Consider the following 20,157-nt stretch of genomic DNA (forward strand, 5'->3'; position numbering starts at 1 on the left):
TTTTTGTCATTAAATGATGCCTTTATCTCTATTTTTACATTTTGATAGAGAGAGTTTATATTTTATGTATATCATGTAGATGATGTATCGGGACAGATCCATTATGAGTTTGAGCAGAAATATGTTGTATAGGAATTAACTATATACACATTAATTAATGTGTATATTAATGATATGTTTAATACATCCAAAGTACTGAAATTTATACTATTTGCAGACGACACAAAGATATTCTACAGTAGTGATGACTATAATGAGCTCATAAATACAGTAAACACAGAACTAAACATAGTAAAAAAATGGATGGACACAAATAAATTATCTTTGAATATAAATAAAACTAAGATAGTGATGTTTGGAAATCGCAACATAACGTCTGAACAGAAAATAAGTATTGATGGTACCCAAATTGAAATTGTAAATGAGAATACATTTTTGGGAGTAATAATTGATAGTAAACTATCATGGAAACCTCATGTCAGACACATTAAAACAGAAATCTCCAAAAGCCTCTCAATTATAAACAAAGCAAAACTATACCTCAATGAAAATGCAGTCCGTACTCTATACTGCACATTGGTACTGCCATACCTTACATACTGTGTTGAAGTATGGGGGAATACTTACCAAAACACAATTCATCCTCTGATCATATTACAGAAAAGAGCAGTGCGGATCATTCACAACGTTGGTTATTTAGAACATACTCATAATCTGTTTATGCAATCAAAGTTGCTAAAATTTGATGACCTTGTTAAATATAATACATTAATAATCTTATATAAAGCATTTAACAAATTATTTTCGCCTAATCTACAACGTTTTTTTATAAGACGAGTGCAGGCTCATAACTTGAGAGGCTTTGGATATTTCTTATTGCCGAGAGCTCAAGCCACTCGTAAACGTTTTTGTGTGTCTGTATGCGGAGTAAAACTATGGAACAAACTGGACTTACAACACAAGCAATGCCAAACTATTAATCGATTTAAACTATTATACAAACATGGGGTCTGGTTCAAATATAGAGATGAGGGTCTTTAATTTGACCTGCTGTTGTACTCTGTCTCAAAGTGTTAACATGTGCTCAATGTTTCCTTACCATTATTGCTATGTTGTCTATTACAATTATTGCTATGTTGTCTATTACCATTGTTGGCATTTTGTCTATTACCGTTGTTGGTATATTCACTATTCCTACATTGTTGATACAAATGATTGCTACAGTGTAATAATTATTGTTACCTGTGGTAATGCCATTATGATACAACATCTGTATTATAATCCTTGAACAAAGTAACAGTAAACTCATGTGAATAATCACTGAATGGAGAACTGGGGGTGGGATTAAATAAATTATCTTCTTCCCACTCCCTTTCAGGCAAAACTGGACAATCATGCATTACATACTATACATTACCTTTTGCACTATATTAATTTACATCATTATGTGTTGTCAACTTTGTACTTTTTTATGTCATTGCCTGAAATAAATAAATAAATGAAAAAAATTAATGAAAAATGAAAACTATACACAATAACACATTAACAAACTGATGCGTCACATGAATGATTTTTTAAATGACATGAAAAAACACAATAAAGTAAACAAAACCTGGTGTTTACTTTTTGATACCAAAATAAATCACAAAGCATTTTGGCTAATGGAGATGAAGTCTAATAAACAAGCTTTGTTCTTCTCCAGCGCCTCTTAGTGTTTCAGTACAACAGTTTGGCCAACAAAAAATGCCCCGGAGTGATACCTCACACACCGAATACACAATCTTCATTGCCTGTGTTTAATTCGATGAGATGACAAAACATTTTAGCTACTATTGATGTTATTTGAACACTGATACAGTTAGCAGGAGGTGTGAACATCTCAGTAAACAAAGTAAAGACTTTATAAACAAGTTGTGACAACGTTCACGACACATCGCCTGATGCAAAACATCAAATAGTTTTCTCCTTCGCTTTAGTGTGGGGACAAGTGTCTCCAATATTGTCCACACCTGTCTCCATCTAAACACAGCAGTGTGCTCTTAAACGCACGGCAGGAAGCGAGGGAAAATTAGGTTAAACCAAGCGCTTGGCTCCGTTTACTCTGAGGGGAAATCTCTGCAGCAAAGTCTGTGTAGTTGGTCCGCCATGATTATCAAGCCAAACACCGCTAGTGCGCATGCGCCTGACTTCCTGTTGCCGAAAATGCATTAATAAATGACGGTTTTTTGGTCATTAAACGGTATTACTAAACGTCGGGAATTATCGCAAATGATCATTATACCGTTTATTGTTACATCCCTCGTCCATTAACAGGTAAAAAGTCAAAGGCGGTCACGGCATGTTCTTGCCGCAAATGTTGGTCAATTTTTTGGGCATTACGGTAAATGACGAGGGCGGTCGTGGCAAATGCCGCGGTTAAATTTAAGCGCTGTATATACACATGTATATATACACATATACATGTATATATACACATATACATACGCATGTATATATACATGTGTATATACACATGTATGTATACATGTGTATGTATATATACATACACATGTATATATTAACAAGTGTGATATACATGTATATATACACATGTATATATACATGTATATATACACATATACATGTACATATACATACACATTGTCAGGCTTGTCCCTGACAGTTTGGTTATGTTTTAGTTTTTCCTCTGTGTTTGTCTTTATTTCCTGTCAGCGCTTTTATTTTGGTTGTTTCCTGCTTGTCTCCCTGAGCGCTGTTTCCCCTCAGTTGCGGCTGATTGGCACCTGGCCACACCTGGTGTCAATCAGCCAGCTGCTATTTAAACCTGCTTTGCCATCCAGTCTGTGCTGGAGTATTGTCGCTAATACTTGTCGTTGTCATCACTACCTGTCGTTACTACTTGTCCTTGTCGCTGTCGTCGTAGCAGTAAGCTTTATCCTGTAGCTGTTTGCAGCTTGCTGTCATTTTGTTCCTAGTTCCTGTTTGCTGGTTCCTGTTTCCCGTTTTCCAGTTTGGCTGTTCCTGGTTCCTGGGTTGTGTTTTTTCTCTTAATTTTTGGACATTAAATTATGTTTTCCCGCACAAAGCCTGCCTTCTCTGCATCTTGGGGTTCGTCTCCAACACCTCGTGACAGAATACTCCAGTCTAACACGAACCCCACAGAGATTTCGATGGCGGAGAGGCTTGACAGGATTCTGGTGATGATGGCTAAATTGAAGAATAGTTCGGCCTCATTCCAAGCCCTCTCCCACCCACCCCTGTCGTCTGTGGGCCTATCTGGTGACGTCTGGGATCCGTCCCTTGAGGGGGGGGGGGGGGGTGTAGGGGGGTGTAGGGGGGGGGGGGGGGTGTTATGAATAGCTGTGCAGCTGGGGAGGCACAGCTACTTCTCACCCCAGTGGGTCTCCAGCAGACGGCGCCATCCTCTTCGGTGGGCCAGCAGAGGGCGCCACCATCATCTCCGGTGGGCCAGCAGAGGGCGCCACCATCATTTCCGGTGGGCCCTCCCATGCCGGCAGACGAGCCGCCTGCTCTTTGGACTCCGCCCACGCCGGCAGACGGGCCGCCTGCTCTTTGGGCTTCGCCCACGGCGACGACCTCGTCTTCCTCGTCTCTGGCTTCGCCCACGGCGACGACCTCGTCTTCCTCGTCTCTGGCTTCGCCCATGGCGACGACCTCGTCTTCCTTGTCTCTGGCTCTGCCCACGGCGACGACATCAGCTTCCTCTTCCCTGGCGGGCCGTGCCACGGCGTCGCCAGCTTCCTCGTCACCGGTGGGCCGTCCCATGGCTTTGACGTCGTCTCCAGCATCGTCGCCTACGCGACCTGCAGCTGGCCTGATGCGCTGGCGGCCAGTAGGAACCAGCATGCGGACCTCTCGTCGGCCACGGATGTGGTCGTTCAATGGGCGATTGCCTCGCCAATTGCGGCGCCGTTCAACTCGCCGTCGCCACCTGACTCTTCCCCACTGGTTGCGGGACACTTGGCCTGGCAGCCCACCGCCTTGTCCTCCCTCCACCCTCCCGTGACTTTGGACTGTTTTTTTTGGGGGTGGGGGGGGTTCTTTCTAGAATGTCTGGTATCCGTTATCGGAAGGGGGGCTACTGTCAGGCTTGTCCCTGACAGTTTGGTTATGTTTTAGTTTTTCCTCTGTGTTTGTCTTTATTTCCTGTCAGCGCTTTTATTTTGGTTGTTTCCTGCTTGTCTCCCTGAGCGCTGTATCCCCTCAGCTGCGGCTGATTGGCCACACCTGGTGTCAATCAGCCAGCTGCTATTTAAACCTGCCTTGCCATCCAGTCTGTGCTGGAGTATTGTCACTAATACTTGTCGTTGTCATCACTACCTGTCGTTACTACTTGTCCTTGTCGCTGTCGTCATAGCAGTAAGCTTTATCCTGTAGCTGTTTGCAGCTTGCTGTCTTTTTGTTCCTAGTTCCTGTTTGCTGGTTCCTGTTTCCCGTTTTCCAGTTTGGCTGTCCCTGGTTCCTGGTTTGTGTTTTTTCTCTTAATTTTTGGACATTAAATTATGTTTTCCCGCACAAAGCCTGCCTTCTCTGCATCTTGGGGTTTGTCACCAACACCTCGTGACACACATATACTGTACATACACATGTATATATACACACATACATATACATGTATATATACATATATACATGTATATATATACATATACATGTATATATATACATACATACATGTATATATACACATATACATGTATATACACATATACATGTGTATATATACACATACACGTGTATATATACACACATACACGTATATATACACGTATATATACACATATATGTATATATACACATATACATGTATATATACACATATACATGTATATACACATACATGTATATATACACATACACATGTGTATATATACACATTCACATGTATATATACACATACATATATACACATACACATGTATATATACACATGTTTATGTACACGAATACATGTACAGTATATATACACACAAATATATACATGTATATACACATATGTATACATACATGTATATATATGTGGCGCAAGACCAGTATTGGATCAAGGCCGTATCCCAGGGAAAACAGGGGGCATGGACTCGCTGGGAGGATACCATCAAAAGAGTCATAACCTGGGCCGACATCTGGCGAACTCCTCAATCTCGGCTTAGCTTCCTCGTGAGGGCAGCGTATGACACCCTGCCATGCCCTCGAAACCTCGCCCAATGGTTCGGAAGCGAGGGCAAGTGCTCCCTGTGCAGCAAAGACAATGCAGGACTCAAACATATCCTTTCAGGTTGCAACGTCGCGCTGACGCAGGGGCGCTTCCGGTGGCGACACAATCAGGTGCTGAGGAAGTTGGCAGAGCTGTTGGAGAGATGCAGAGTCGGGGCAAACAACGCCACAGATCGCCATCGGCCAAACATCAATTTCATCAAACCAGGAGAGGTAGGACAGAAGACAGAGGCGGGAAGATCATCACTTCTGCTTACCCCTGGTAAGGGCTGGGAGATGCGCGTTGACCTGGACAAGCTGCTAGTCTTCCCAACTGAGGTCATACAGACAACGCTAAGACCAGACGTTGTGATGTGGTCCTCAGCTGCTAAGAAAGTCCTCATCATTGAACTAACCGTGCCATGGGAGGAGGGAATACCAGTAGCACATGAGTTCAAACGGTCAAAGTACAGCGACCTGGCAGAGGACTGCAAGGGGGGAGGCTGGTCTGCGTCCATTCACCCCGTGGAGATCGGATGCAGGGGCTTCGTAGGAGGTTCTGCGACCCGGCTCCTGCGTGCGGCGGGAATGACCGGTTACAGCCTGAGGAGGGCCATTAAGGAGTTGGCAGAGGAGGCAGAGAAGGCAAGTTTCTGGATGTGGCTAAGAAGGAGGGACAACACTTGGGGCTCAACACCCCATTGAGGTCAGTTGCAGGGAGTGGCGCGGGGAGACGTCCCCGCTTAGCCACTGCCCCCCCACCGCGAGGTGTCCTGGCTTGGGGGCGAAACATCAGTGAACGGTGGCACCAGCTGACGACCCTGCAGCTGACCTCGAAGTGCACTGGAGGAGGTGCGACAGGCAGAGATGCCAAGCAGTTAGGTCTGTACTTATTAATATATATATATATATATATATATATATATATATATATATATATATATATATATATATATATATATATATATATATATATATATATACACACACACATACATACAAATATTTTACATGCAATGAGGTGGCGACTTGTCCAGGGTGTACCCCGCCCTTCGCTCGAATGCAGCTGGGATAGGCTCCAGCACCCCTGCGACCCAGAGAGGGACAAGCGGTATAAAATGGATGGATCGATGTATGTATATATGCATTAACATACATATATAGACATTTACATATATACATATTCATATATACATAAACATATATAAATGCACTGCCCTCTCATGGTTCCTACTCATCTCTCTAACAGACAACAAATCAACTGCCTGTTCCCCTCTGTATTCCCCTCTGTGTTCCCCTCTGTGTCCCCGTCGGTGTTCCCCTCAGTGTACCCCTCTGTGTCCCCCTCTATGTCCCCCTCTGTGTTCCCCATACTGTGTCAAATAAAAGGTAATAACCATGGTGACCTCGCTTCTCATCTGTTTCACCGTTAAAGCTGGAGAGTTTGCATGACTATGCAGCAACTATAGAAATGTTTATTTACCTGAATATTTGCTGATTGGGTTCTGGGAGAAACATTGATTCAAATGTTCAAAACAAACAAACGATAAAAGCATGAGAAGTTATTTCCATAATAGCATTTTACACAATAATGGATTCAAGATGACTTTTGTGCTGGCAAACACTTGATTGTATTCCTCTCAATTACTGCAGCATCGTATCTTCCTGACAGAGCAGAGTTTGCACCTGCAGAGCGACACATGAAGAACGCTCAGTGTTGTCCTTCAGGAGATCAAACCCAGCCATCTTCTCAAGCAGGAAGTCTGCTGGCGCCAGCTTGCAAGTCAAATCTTCAAACCAGAGAAAATCCTAAGGCGGGCTTGGAAGTGAAGTGAAGCCATTCCCCATCTGCCTGGCTCAAGAGCATGCGAGCAGAGGAGTACAAAGTACACGTGCCTATAGGGTCCTGGAAGGAAACACTGACACATCTTCTTCAATCTAAATGTTAGAGCCCCGTTCTGAACTTACAAAAACAAACAATAATGGGACACAACTACCGTAAATTACAGACTATAAGCCTCCACTTTTTTCCAACGCTTTGAAGGCTACGGCTTATTAAACGGTGCAGCTAATTTACGGACTTTTCATCGAAGATGGTCATAATGCAAATATTTTCATCAAACACATGCAAAAACACTGAAAAAGTGTTTTGTTGTTTGTGCTAAGGCGCCATTTTTTGCACGAGTTTGCTCACTGCGGGTGCTGCGGTGTCCTTTTGTTTAGTGCTTTCAACTGGAAGTAGAAGTGTCGTTTACTCTTCCACAGCATTTTTACTCGTGTTTTCATCACTCCAAGCAAGGTTTCTAAGTTTTATAATATAACAAAAACAATTGCTACTTACTAAACCGTCCCATGTGTGATGTCTGTTAGAGTGTGTTCATGCATATTTGAACGTGCTATCGTACAGGTGCCGTTCCATCTATAACGTTTCTACTCATATGGATACTTAATTTATCACTCCAAGTAACCTTTGTGAGCTTTACAATATAACTAAAACAATTCCTACTTACTAAACCGTCCCATGTGTAATGTCTGTTAGAGTGTGTTCATGCATATATGTACGTTTATCGTACAGGTGCCGTTCCATCTAGAACGTTTCTACTCGTATGGATACTTCATTTATCACTCCAAGTAATCTTTGTGAGTTTTACAATATAACTAAAACAATTCTTACTTACTTTTAAAGCGTCCCATGTGTGATCTCTGCAGGAGTGTTTTCATGCATACTTGTTCATGTTATTGGAATGTAATCACGATAGCGTCGTTAGCATTAGCTAATATGCTAAGAGGTTTACGAGTGTCTGTGTTAGTATTAATAACTTACAATGGCATTATTTTTGTATTGTTTCACTTTCACAAATTCCTCGGTAAATTCACCAACATGTCACCGTGGAGTTATTGAGTCTGTTTAGCTGATTGGAACTGCATAGGAGTGTTATTGTTTGTGCTATGGCGCCACCTTTTGGACAAGTTTGCTCACTGCAGGTGCAGCTGGGCGAATATCTACAAGTGTTTCCTGCTGTTTAAAGCTTTGAACCGGAAGTACATGTGCCGTTCAGTTCCCTAATTGTCCATAGCATTTCTACTCGTATGGATTCTTCATTTATCACTCCAATTAACATTTGTAAGTTTTACAATAGAACTAAAACAATTCCTACTTACTTTAGCATCCCATGTGTGACGTCTGTGGGAGTGTTTTCGTGCATATGTCTTATCGTCATGTAATCAAGCTAGTGTCAGTAGCATTAGCTAATGTGCTGACAGGTTTACAAGTGTCCGTGTTAGTATTATTAACTTAAAATGACATTCTTTTTGTATTGTTTCACTTTCACAAATTCCTCTGTAAATTCACCAAAACGTCACCGTGGAGTTATTGAGTCTGTTTAGCTGATTGGAGAGGTAGCTTGCGCAGCTAGTGGGCCCATAACCCTGACTTCTGTTTTGTTTGATCAGCCGTTTTACTGCCGTGTTACAGACACCGTTTGGAAACAATGAAGGTAAATAAATATTCTGTGTAAATAACTTATTTCTCAAGGTATACATAATCGAGTCACCTCTTATTATTCCAGACTTAAAATGAAAGACTTGGGCTCCAATATGAAAATGCTACATTGCGGTTATAGTGATAGGATTTTTTATGAGGAAGTTTCCATTATTTCCAAATGGTAACAATTATGTTGAAATGCAATACAAATTGGAGGCTCAGGAGTAAAGTTCCATCACAACATGTATTTACAACGTGAGACAGCAAGGACTCCAGTCCTTCTGGACGTTACGGCTGGTTTCTTTTTCCAGTAATATCCTGATTACTGTCGCTGGTTTCCTCTCACTGCAGGTTTTTCCTCGCCTACGTCAAAGCTGGAACAACTTGTGTTGTCCTTTGACGCTATGAGAAGTCTAACTCTGTCCTATTATTTTTGATCAAACCCGTATCGAAGCTCTTTGACAGGAGTGTTGGATGTGTTCTCTCCTTTGACCCCCTCAAGCCTTGCGTAATGGTGGGACCAGCATTAGAACACAACTTGGGCAAAATGGTGGTGTTGAAAAACAAACATTTAGCGGAGTGACAGGGTTGACAAAAAGAGACGGGACAGTTACGTAAGTAGACGGCCATCTGCTCGCCGTCACGACTTCTCAAGACTAGCGAGAAGCAGCCTCCACATCTGACGTTTCTGTAACCCTTCATTCTTTCCGGATTAAATTACTTTGCTCAATTGGGAAGAAACTATTTTTTTTATTTTCATCTTGTAACCCCCCCCCCGAAATGTCTTTTGTCAGTACAGTCTGGAAAAGGCAAGGCATAAAATGTATTTATTATCCAATACTGAAATCGGACATTAGTCAGAAAAAAAATAAGTATGCGATGATATTGGCCTCTGTGTAAAAAGTGTGATATCATGTCCGATACAAGTTAACAACAAAATGTCCTCCATTTTTTCAGTTTTACTTAAGTCAGTGTTTTTCAACCTTTTTTGCAGAGGCACTCCACCAGCAGAAATCCTTAAAAAACGAAACTCAGTTGACAGTAAAAAGTTGTTGTTGCAATTGTTGGATATGACTTTAAACCATAACCAAGCATGCATCAATATAGCTCTTGTCTCAAAGTAGGTGTACTGTCACCACCTGTCACATCACACCCTGACTTATTTTGACTTTTTTGCTGTTTTCCTGTGTGTCGTGTTTTAGTTCTTGTCTTGCGCTCCAAAAAGAGCAAAAACATTTTTAAAAATGACAAATATATAACAACTTTATATCTATGAATAGGTCTGAAACTGTCGAAGAATTTAAAATTTTGAAAGTATGAAAAAAAATTATATATGACTTACTAACCACACTTTTTTTGAGCGTGACCATTTTTGGGCTAAGAAGGGATAATGTGAGTTTTTCGAAGAAAAAAAACTGTCATAGTTCCAACAATAATAATGCATCAAAATCAGTTTAGTTATGAATTATTGACCAATTAATGGCTGTAATTATCTCATCTAAAGTATTCCACTTTGTAACTACTTTTTGGAAATTATGAATATTTTGTGTTTTTCCCATCATAAAACATGTTTGTTCTTTACAAAAAGAGCATAAAACCTAAAAAAACAAAAGAATACCCACATAAAAAACATTATATCTATGGATAGGTCTGAAGCTGTTTTTAGAAGGTTGAAAGTTTAAAGAAATAATAATATATGACTTACTTATAAAACCTTGTTTTGAATGAAGTGGACTCAAGGCTTCAGCAGAAAACATTGACAAAGTTCATTTTCTGCAGCTCCTCCTCTATATTTCATCTGATGGCTTTAGGATGCTACCCAGACACATTAGACTTATGGAGGATTCTACATTTGGAAGTGCGATGATCCTCTCCATAGAGCGTCAAAACGTCACAACTTTACCGTAGAGCAGGGGTGGCAAATGCAAAGGAAACTAGTTAGCCTGTAAAAAAACCAAAATCTATATATGTTACGGTTTGAAAAATGGCCACTCAGTCGCCAGAATTTGACCATCAATTTTACAAAGGTTTTTTACACCAAATGACTGCAAATTGTGTTATTACGTAAACATTCTGGCGACTGAGCTGCCAGTTTTTATCGCTAAAATCTACGGCCATTTTTTACACTGCGTTAGTATACATTGAAAAGCTGTTCTATGTTTTCAGAGCAGACATGCCATCAATGATTGTGCAGCTTGAAAGAAATCACTACCCAAATATGTTTCACATTTGGACTAGGTCAAATGACCATCTCTGATTTAGAGGCTATGCTGAAAGCTGTACACTGACTACTCTAAGAATAACAATATTACCATTCTCCCAGGGCCTCCAAGCAGCGCATCCTGCCCAGGATGAGCTCTGGGTCCTCCTTGTTCAAGTCGATCTTCTTGTCGTACGCCACCAGGGCGTCTTCCCACTCGTGGAGCTTCTCGTACCAGGTGGCTTGGATTTCCTGGCCAGAGGATGAAATGTTTCACTCTTCCATCCATTAGTTGGTGCCATTGAACGGGTAAAACGATAAAACACACCTTTTTTTCGGCAAAACATTTGAACATTCATTTTCTAATGTTAAGGGAATATTTTCCCACAGGTGTCAAATTCAAGGGCCATATTTGGCCCCTACATCATTATAGATGGGTCTGCAAAAGCCTGGAAATATTATGTGTCAATAAAGTACTTTTTTTTTCCTAAATGTATTTGTTCATTCTGTTTAGACAGAAAAACCATACTTTGTACTGCATGCAATTGCATTTATTTTTAACTTTTGTATTATCTAATAATGTATCAAATATATCTTATACAATAATGTATTTACATGTGTATGCACTCAGGTCTGGAAGTACTTGTGCATGAATGTGCGTCCCGTAAGTGATGTCTGTAGCAGTGTTTTCATGCATATTTGTACGTGCTATCGTAATGTAATCAAGCTAGCGTCGTTAGCATCAGCTAATATGCTAACACATTTACGAGTGTCTGTGTTAGTATTATTAACTGTGGAGGGGGGCGTGGCCTGCGGACCTGCAGCGAAGCAGGGTGTGCCAGGACCGGCTTCGAGATCAGCGACAGGTGCGTAGATGGCCCACCTGGGCCTGTTTATCTAATCAACTGTCGCTCTGTTAAAAGGCAGCAGCCGGGAGGAGAGAGTGGTTGGAGCTGGAGCGAGAGCGCAAGCGAGAGCGACACAGACACGAACCCAGAGAGACAGACTTTGTGCTGAAAAAGCAAAAGAATGGAAAACCCTGAAAATAAACCCATTTTACATCCTGAAACCCGGGCTCTCATGTCGATGCTTGGTGGTCTGGAGGACCCACGGGAGTGCAACCTCCACATTAACTTACAATGGCATTCTTTTTGTATCGTTTCAGTTTTGTAAATTCACCAAAACGTCACCGTGGAGTTATTGAGTCTGTTTAGCTGATTAGAGAGCTAGCTTGCGCAGCTAGTGGGTCCATGATGACGACTTCTCTTTTGTTTGATCAGCCATTTTACTGCCGTGTTACAGACACCGTTTGGAAACAATTAAGGTAAGTAAATAAACATTTACAGAATATTTCTGTGTAAATAACTCATTTCACAAGGTATATATCTGCCCTCTATCATCCGGAAAATACTGCACACATCAGAAACATGAATGGAACTTATGTGAGTGACAAGGAAAACCCGTAAGATAAAGATCTGTATCATGTACAGTAGTTCTATTTTGGTAACAATAAAATAGCAAGACTTCAAAGTGTAACTCAGAGCACCAGTTCACACGTAAACTCCAAAGACAAACTCTTGGCAATGGACTTGGCAAATGGTAAATCATACAGAGCGGCACCGGGCCCTTGGCAATACTTATTGATTGTTGATATATTTGGCAGGAGGCATTACATCCTCTTTCGATGAACTTGGTAGAAAGCAGACATCTTCCTCCATGTAGAATTATTTCCAGTACGCTGCTATTGCAGGTGGAGGAGGAATCACAAGCATGCATAGAACATACACTTTATAGCACAGGTGTCAAACTCAAGGCCCGAGGGCCAGATTTGGCCCGCCGCATCATTTTATGTGGCTCACGTCAATAAAGTATTTTATCTTCTCTTACTAAACGTATTTTTGCTTTTCATTTTGAAAGAACAAAGACATGAATGTAAAACTTATAAATTATTTATTCATATTAAAACTATTATATTATTATACTTGACAAAAATGTAATTGTTGTTCAAATGAAATTAAATACTTTGATATCTGTCACACTGTAAAAATAAAAATAGATTTTACGGTCAAAAAACAACTGGCAGCTTTGTCGACAGAATTTTACCTTAAAAAAACGGTGGTACTATTTTTTCATTCAGAGTAATACACAGTTAAAAAAACAACAACATGTACAGTATATCAGATGATATAATTGTTGTATAATTGTATGCATGTATAATTGTTGATGACTGAAGTATGCTGATAGCAACCCAACCTACCATTTAGTGGTCAATTGTACAGAATATGTACTGTACTGTGCAATCTCCTAATAAAAGTTTAAATCAATCAATCAATCAAAGTAAAAAAACTGCCAGTATTTTGTCGTTAAAAAAACAGTGCTATACAAAAATCCTGTACATTTTACAATAAAAAACCGAGCTGACATTAAAAAAATATATAATTTAGCCAAAAATTGTGTTTTTATTAATATCGTTATATCATGATAACGCATGTTGATGACACATTCTAACTGTGTCCCGCAAATTTGACAGCGATAAGCGAACAAACGCGCCATCAACGCAAGCTAGCGGCTAATGGTCATCCACAGATGAGGAAGTCAGGAGTCCCCCCCAAAAAAAGAAACCAAAATGTGCGGCTTTAACATTTTCCACTTGGTATTATGTGTACAACTGAGTTTATGAGGACTTATTTGATTTGTACTCCTATGATGCCATCAGCAGGCGAGTCATGGATGGTGACACCACAACACATCTATTATTCATCGATCGCTAAACCTTCACTGCTGGGGCGTCGTCAGTCCAAACAGATTACTAGGTGTAGGACAAACACTTTATATTGGTAGTTAATCTAACCATGTGTGTTGGAAATTATTTAAGACTTTATCGTGTCCTAAAAATGAAAGCGTTGGCCATTTTTATGGTATTAATGAGATTGTAAAGGACTGTTATTGATCCAATGTCGATGTGCTAAAACCTTTTTCTCGTTTAGAAGCTACATACAATATTAACTGTTGTTTGTTCATGCACATAATGCATATGAATAGTGTTTGGATGAATTTGTTAAATCAATGTATTATTGGTTGCCAAAAAGTGATTCAACATAATATTGTAATATTGACACATCTCATCTCTGCCTAAATTATTAGGTTACCCTTTAGAGAAGTACATATATGATAATGAAGTACATACTGTACTGTTTATTTGTTGAAGTACCCTTTAAAAAGCTGGAATTTACCCCAAACAACAACTTAGAGGTTGCCAAAAAGTGATGAAAAGTAATATTGTGATATTGACACATCCCTTATGTGCATAAATTACTAGATTACCCTTTAGAGAAGTACATATGATAATAAAGTACATACTGTACTGTTTATGTGTTGAAGTACCCTTTAAAAAGCTGGAATTTACCCCAAACGACAACTTAGAGGTTGCCAAAAAGTGATGAAAAGTAATATTGTGATATTGACACATCCCCTATGTGCATAAATTACTAGATTACCTTTAAGAGAGTTACATATATAATAATAACGTACATATTGTACTGTTTACATATTGAAGTACCCTTTAAAATGCTGAAATTTACCCCTATGACAACTTAGTGGTTGCCAAAAAGTGATTCAATATAATACTTTGATATTGACACATCTCATCTGTGCATAAATTGTTAGGTTACTCTTAAAATAGTTACATATATGATAATAAAGTACATACTGTGCTGTTTACGTGTATAAATACCCTTTAAAAAACTGAAATTTACCCCAAACAACAACTTAGTGGTTGCCAAAAAGTGATTCGATATAATATTTTGATATTGAAAAGTCTCATCTCTGCATAAATTATTAGGTTACCCTTAAGAGAGTTACATATATAATAATAAAGTACATACTGTACTGTTTACGTGTTGAAGTACCCTTTAAAAAGCTGAAATTTTCCCCAAACGGCAACTTAGTGGTTGCCAAAAATGTATTCAATATAATACTTTGATATTGACACATCCCATTTCTGCATAAATTACTAGGTTACCCTTAAGAGTTACATGTATGATAATAAAGCACATACTGTACTGTTTACGTGTTGAATTACTCTTTAAAAAGCTCAAATGTACCCTAGACGACAACTTAGTGGTTGCCAAAAAGTGATTCAATATAATATTTTGATATTGACAAGTCTCATCCCTGCATAAAGTATTAGGTTTACCCTTAAGAGAGTTACATATATGATGATAAAGTACATACTGTACTGTTTACGTGTTGAAGTACCCTTTAAAAAGCTGAAATTTACCCCTAACGACAACTAAGTGGTTGCCAAAAAGTGATTCAAGGTAATACTTTGACATTGACACATCTCATCTGTGCATAAATTATTAGGTTACCCTTAAGAGAATTACATATATGATAATAAAGTACTTACTGTACTGTTTACGTGTTGAAGTACCCTTTAAAAAGCTGACATTTACAACAGATGACAACCTATGGTTGCCAAAGTGATTCAAAGTAATATTGTGATTGATTTGATTGATTGATTTGATTTATGCACAAACGAGATGTGTCAATATCAAAACATTACTTTGAAAGCCTTTTTGGCAACCGAGAATACATTGAATTCCAAGACAAAGGTTTTAGCACATCGACATTAGATCGATAACAGTCCTTTACAATGTCATTAATATCATAATTAATATCGTATCATATCATTTTTAGGACACGATAAAGTCTTAAATAATTTCCAACACATGGTTACATTAACCACCAACATAAGTGTTTGTCCTACACCTAGTAATCAGTTTGGACAGACGAAGCCCCAGCAGTGAAGGACATCCATTTTTGTCAGGACCCCCCCTGACAAAAAGTGAATGCCTGCCCTTACATGTTTCTCTGGAGGACGAGGAAGAGCTAAACATGCTACCATACACACAGCGGTGCTAACCGCTGAGTTACAGCTCTTAAATGTGGGTGGATCGATACAAATATCAAAAGTGTACAATCAACAGTGATTAGATCGATATCTTTTACCTTTACAAAATACTATTTTAAGACCGAACTACCAGTTTTGATCATAAAATCTACAGATTGTTATTGTTAGTCTATGTAAAAACAAAAATCATCAAAATGCATCCGAAATTGTGTCATAATATCATGAGGTGAATCTCTATCCATGAATATTAATAATATATTATCCACAGTTACGAGCGGCCCTAACTGCGATGAAACGAGTTATGACACCGATGATATATAGTAAACATAATACAGCACTCTTTTTTTTTGCTGACAAGTCATGCGAGCAAATGGCTTTCCCACATGTTGCCTTTTTTAGAACACGGAGTTCTGCGGGTGCGTGGCTCACGTGAGCTGCAGAGGTGGATGCAGACTTAAGACCACCCGTGATAGACTTGATTAAAGGTACTGTGGACAGGAACAATTACTAAGTCCAACAGAACTTAAGATAACATCTTAGGCTCCAGTCCTTCTGACACTTTGAAATATACAATAAGCATTTGCACCCTGGATCCTTCATGGCTTGAATAAATGAAGCGTTTTTGACACGTTCATTCATTGACATGTACTGATGAATGATTGCAGCTGAAGTAGTAGGAAGCAAAACTCACCAGTTCACCAAAATGTTTCATGGCGTACTCCAGCACACCCGACGCAGCTTCTGGCTGTTGCAGTTTGTTGTTGATACTGTGAGACGGAGACAAAGATGTGCTATTAGGACGTCTTCTTCAGACAAAATCCATCTGTTCTTAACTTATTACCGTATTTTTCTGAGTATAAGTCGCACCAGCAGAAAATGCATAATAAAGAAGGAAAAAAACATACTGTATATACGTTGCACTGGAGTATAAGTCGCATTTTTTTGGGAAATGTATTTGATAAAACCCAACACCAAGAATAGACATTTGAAAGGCAATTTAAAATAAATAAAGAATAGTGAACAACAGGCTGAATAAGTGTACGTTATATGAGGCATAAATAACCAACTGAGAACGTGCCTGGTATGTTAACGTAACATTTTATGGTGTCATTCAAATCACTATAACATATAGAACTTGCTATACGTTTACCAAACAATCTGTCACTCCTAATCGCTAAATCCGATGAAATCTTATACATCTAGTCTCTTACGTGAATGAGCTAAATAATAATATTTGATATTTTACGGTAATGTGTTAATAATTTCACACATAAGTCGCTCCTGAGTATAAGTCGCACCCCCGGCCAAACTATGAAAAAAACTGCGACTTATAGTCTGAAAAATACGGTAACCTTCTTTTTAGTCAAGAAGAGTCATAGCTTTAAGGATACCAACATTCTGGACTGCAATTTGACATTTGTTTTGTCTATTATAGTTTTTATGTTAGTAACATTCAATTAGCGCTGGACAATTAGTCAAATTTTAATTTGGTTGGGAAATGACCAAATTTCAATGTCAAATCAACATCACAATCCAACATTGATTAAACATCGTCAAAAAGCATGTTGTTTCAACGTTGTATTTGTGTTGTAGAATATTGGTTGGGAAATGACCAAATTTCAATGGTCAAATCAACGTTAGAACCCAACATCGATTAAACGTTGTCAAAAAACATGTTGTTTCAACGTTGTATTTGTGTTGTAGAATAGTCAGTGTTTCCCACACATTCATTTATTTGTGGCGGCCCGCCACGAAAGAATTAAAGCCGCCACAAAAAAAAATAAAAAAACATTTTTTTAATATATATTTTTTTTAATTTTAATTTTTTTTTGTGTCCTGTCAAGCTTCTCAGGCAAATCATATAGTTGATGTAGATGCCCATATCGGCTGTTCAGATTTACTTTACAAAAGAGAAGTGTAGGATCAAGATTTTTGGAGCTCTTTGTTCAGTGGATCAGATGTTTGATGAAGCTTTGTGTCTATCTACCACCACTACTGTTTTCGGTTTATTTGTTACTGACTGTGGCAGGACACATCTGCCTCTGTTTCACTTTATGTTGCTGGTAAATAATATGGTTGTAGTAGTAGGCTAAAGTTAAATTATTTAGTATGCACTAATTAAAGGGGCAGAGCTTTAAGAGACATTTTAGCTTTTATATTTTTATAAAATATATTTTTTGTAAGAACCACAATGAATAAATATATTTCAGTGAATAACTTATTGTTCAAATCTGTATATAAATATGTACATAAAGTGTTGTAATTATATCGTAAAATGGATGGATGGATGGATGGATGGACGTTTAAAACAAAACTGTTATTATTAATTAGTAAGTATACATTTTTTGAGCCTTTTTAGAGAAAATCATATCATTGTAGTAAATTATGCAAATTACTCGATGATGTCATGGTGACCACGCCCATAGCCACGCCCCCAACGCCACAGGTATCTTGGCAGTTTATAGGAAACACTGATATTGGTTGGGAAATGACCAAAATTCAACGGTCAAATCAACTTCAGAACCCAACATTGATTATCTGTTGTCAAAAAACATGTTGTTACAACTTTGTATTTGTGTTGTAGAATATTGGTTGGGAAATGACCAAAATTCAATGGTCAAATCAACTTCAGAACCCAACATTGTTTAAACGTTGACAAAAAGCATGTTGTTCCAACATTGTATTTGTGTTGCTCAACGTCAAGACCTATTCAACCAGTTATCAACGTTGTTTCAATGTCTTGTGCCTGCTGGGAACATCTCTCCAAACTTGTCCCATTCGTTTGTGCTGCAACAATTTTTGTCTATTAACTTTTATAGTTTTTATGTGAACATGTTATTTATAAGCAGCCCCACCACATAACAACGCTAAGAGTTAGACAAAAGATGTTGTGCAGCACACACAAATGGGACACGTTTGGGGAGATTTTGAGCAGGTGGACGATATGATTAGTCATATTTGAGAATAACTTCAAAGCCGTAAAGACACAAACGAAAATGTTTGTTGAAGTGATAAGAGTAAACACTTCCTTCATCTACCAGACCACATTCATCAAGAAACATTGCTAAAGCTACAAAGAATGTTGAGGAGTTAGATTTTTGGCAATGTAGAGAATTGTTTTCTGGAGGATGAATTGTTTATTGTTTGAGGAAAGAGCCTGATGTGCACACATCTGGAAACACTCCTGTGAAAGGCACCTCCACTGAAAGGCCCACGAGCGAGCCGCCGCCGATACGTCAGTACAATGAAGCGTTTGAAAAGTTCCTGAGGAGTCTACCTCGGCCTCCTTCTCAGAAAAGTAGCTTTTACGCACAGTCGTATTCACAAAGCCATAAAAAGCCTGAATGAATACTGACAGCTACAATTAATATTCCCAGCATGCCTTACTTCAGAGGACCCGCACATGACGACACTCTTAACAGAGTCCTGAAGACCACGGACAACACTCAACTCTTTGATACCTGGATGATTGACATGGACGCTCCATGGTCTTCCTACAATCTGGACTTTAACAGACATATTTGTACTGGAGTGAAGTATTTCATCCCCCAACAAAATATGACTTTTTCCACTAAAAAATTAAAGCATGCGGGCGCTATTTTGATATTTTTCATTTTCAAAACCATCATGTTTTTATCCCTTCAACTTTTGTCCCACAGGACCCAGAAGTCTGCGATGCGGTGGCGACTTGTCCAGGGTGTACCCCGCCTTCCGCCCGAATGCAGTTGAGATAGGCTCCAGCATCCCCTGCGACCCCTAAAGGGACAAGCGGTAGAAAATGGATGGATGGAGGACCCAGAAGTGTCTTAGGCATTAAAATATTAAAAATAAGACTTTTTTTTGTACTATGATTAAATGCTGAAAATCTCAACTTTAGATATGTCGATATAACATTTTTACTATTTTTATGTTTTAGTCAAAACTCAGTTTTTAAATATGCAATAATTTCCCCTCCAAAAATTCAAAGTGGAATATTTGGTGTGAAGTAACTTCTGCCCTAAATATGTCAATATTTCCTAACAACATAGATTTTAATGTATTATTATTTTTGAGCAATGATTGGGGATCCAAAAGGGTGTTGTTCAAATCCCTAGATTAACTTCAGATCTATCAATCGATTATAAGCTTTTCCTTTTTTTGTTGTTGTTGTTTGTTTTAAGCCCTTTTTGCAAAGACATCTTTGTTTTTTCATGACAAATATGCAATACTTTCCCCCCAAAATATTTCAAAGTGGAATATAGATGTGAAGTGATTGGAGCCTTAAACATGTCAATGATTCATAACACTGATTTTGATTCATTATTATTTTTGAGCAATGACAATTTTAAAGAAAAAAAACAGCGTGCA

The 20,157-nt window shown here is 38.8% G+C and overlaps 1 protein-coding gene across 2 annotated transcripts in view; it reads right to left on the reverse strand.

Annotated features, from left to right (window-relative positions):
* mtor (mechanistic target of rapamycin kinase) overlaps positions 1–20,157 on the reverse strand; it is a 361,262-nt gene that overhangs the window by 145,001 nt on the left and 196,104 nt on the right. For both annotated transcript variants that reach the window (XM_062057517.1, XM_062057510.1), the window contains exons 29-30: positions 16,502–16,577; positions 11,011–11,150 (exon numbers count right to left, since the gene is read on the reverse strand). In XM_062057517.1, coding sequence (XP_061913501.1) covers positions 11,011–11,150; positions 16,502–16,577 — 216 coding nt within the window. The remainder of the gene's footprint in view (positions 1–11,010; positions 11,151–16,501; positions 16,578–20,157) is intronic.

Source organism: Entelurus aequoreus, linkage group LG01 (genome assembly GCF_033978785.1).
Source record: "Entelurus aequoreus isolate RoL-2023_Sb linkage group LG01, RoL_Eaeq_v1.1, whole genome shotgun sequence".
NCBI classification, from domain to species: Eukaryota; Metazoa; Chordata; class Actinopteri; order Syngnathiformes; family Syngnathidae; genus Entelurus; species Entelurus aequoreus.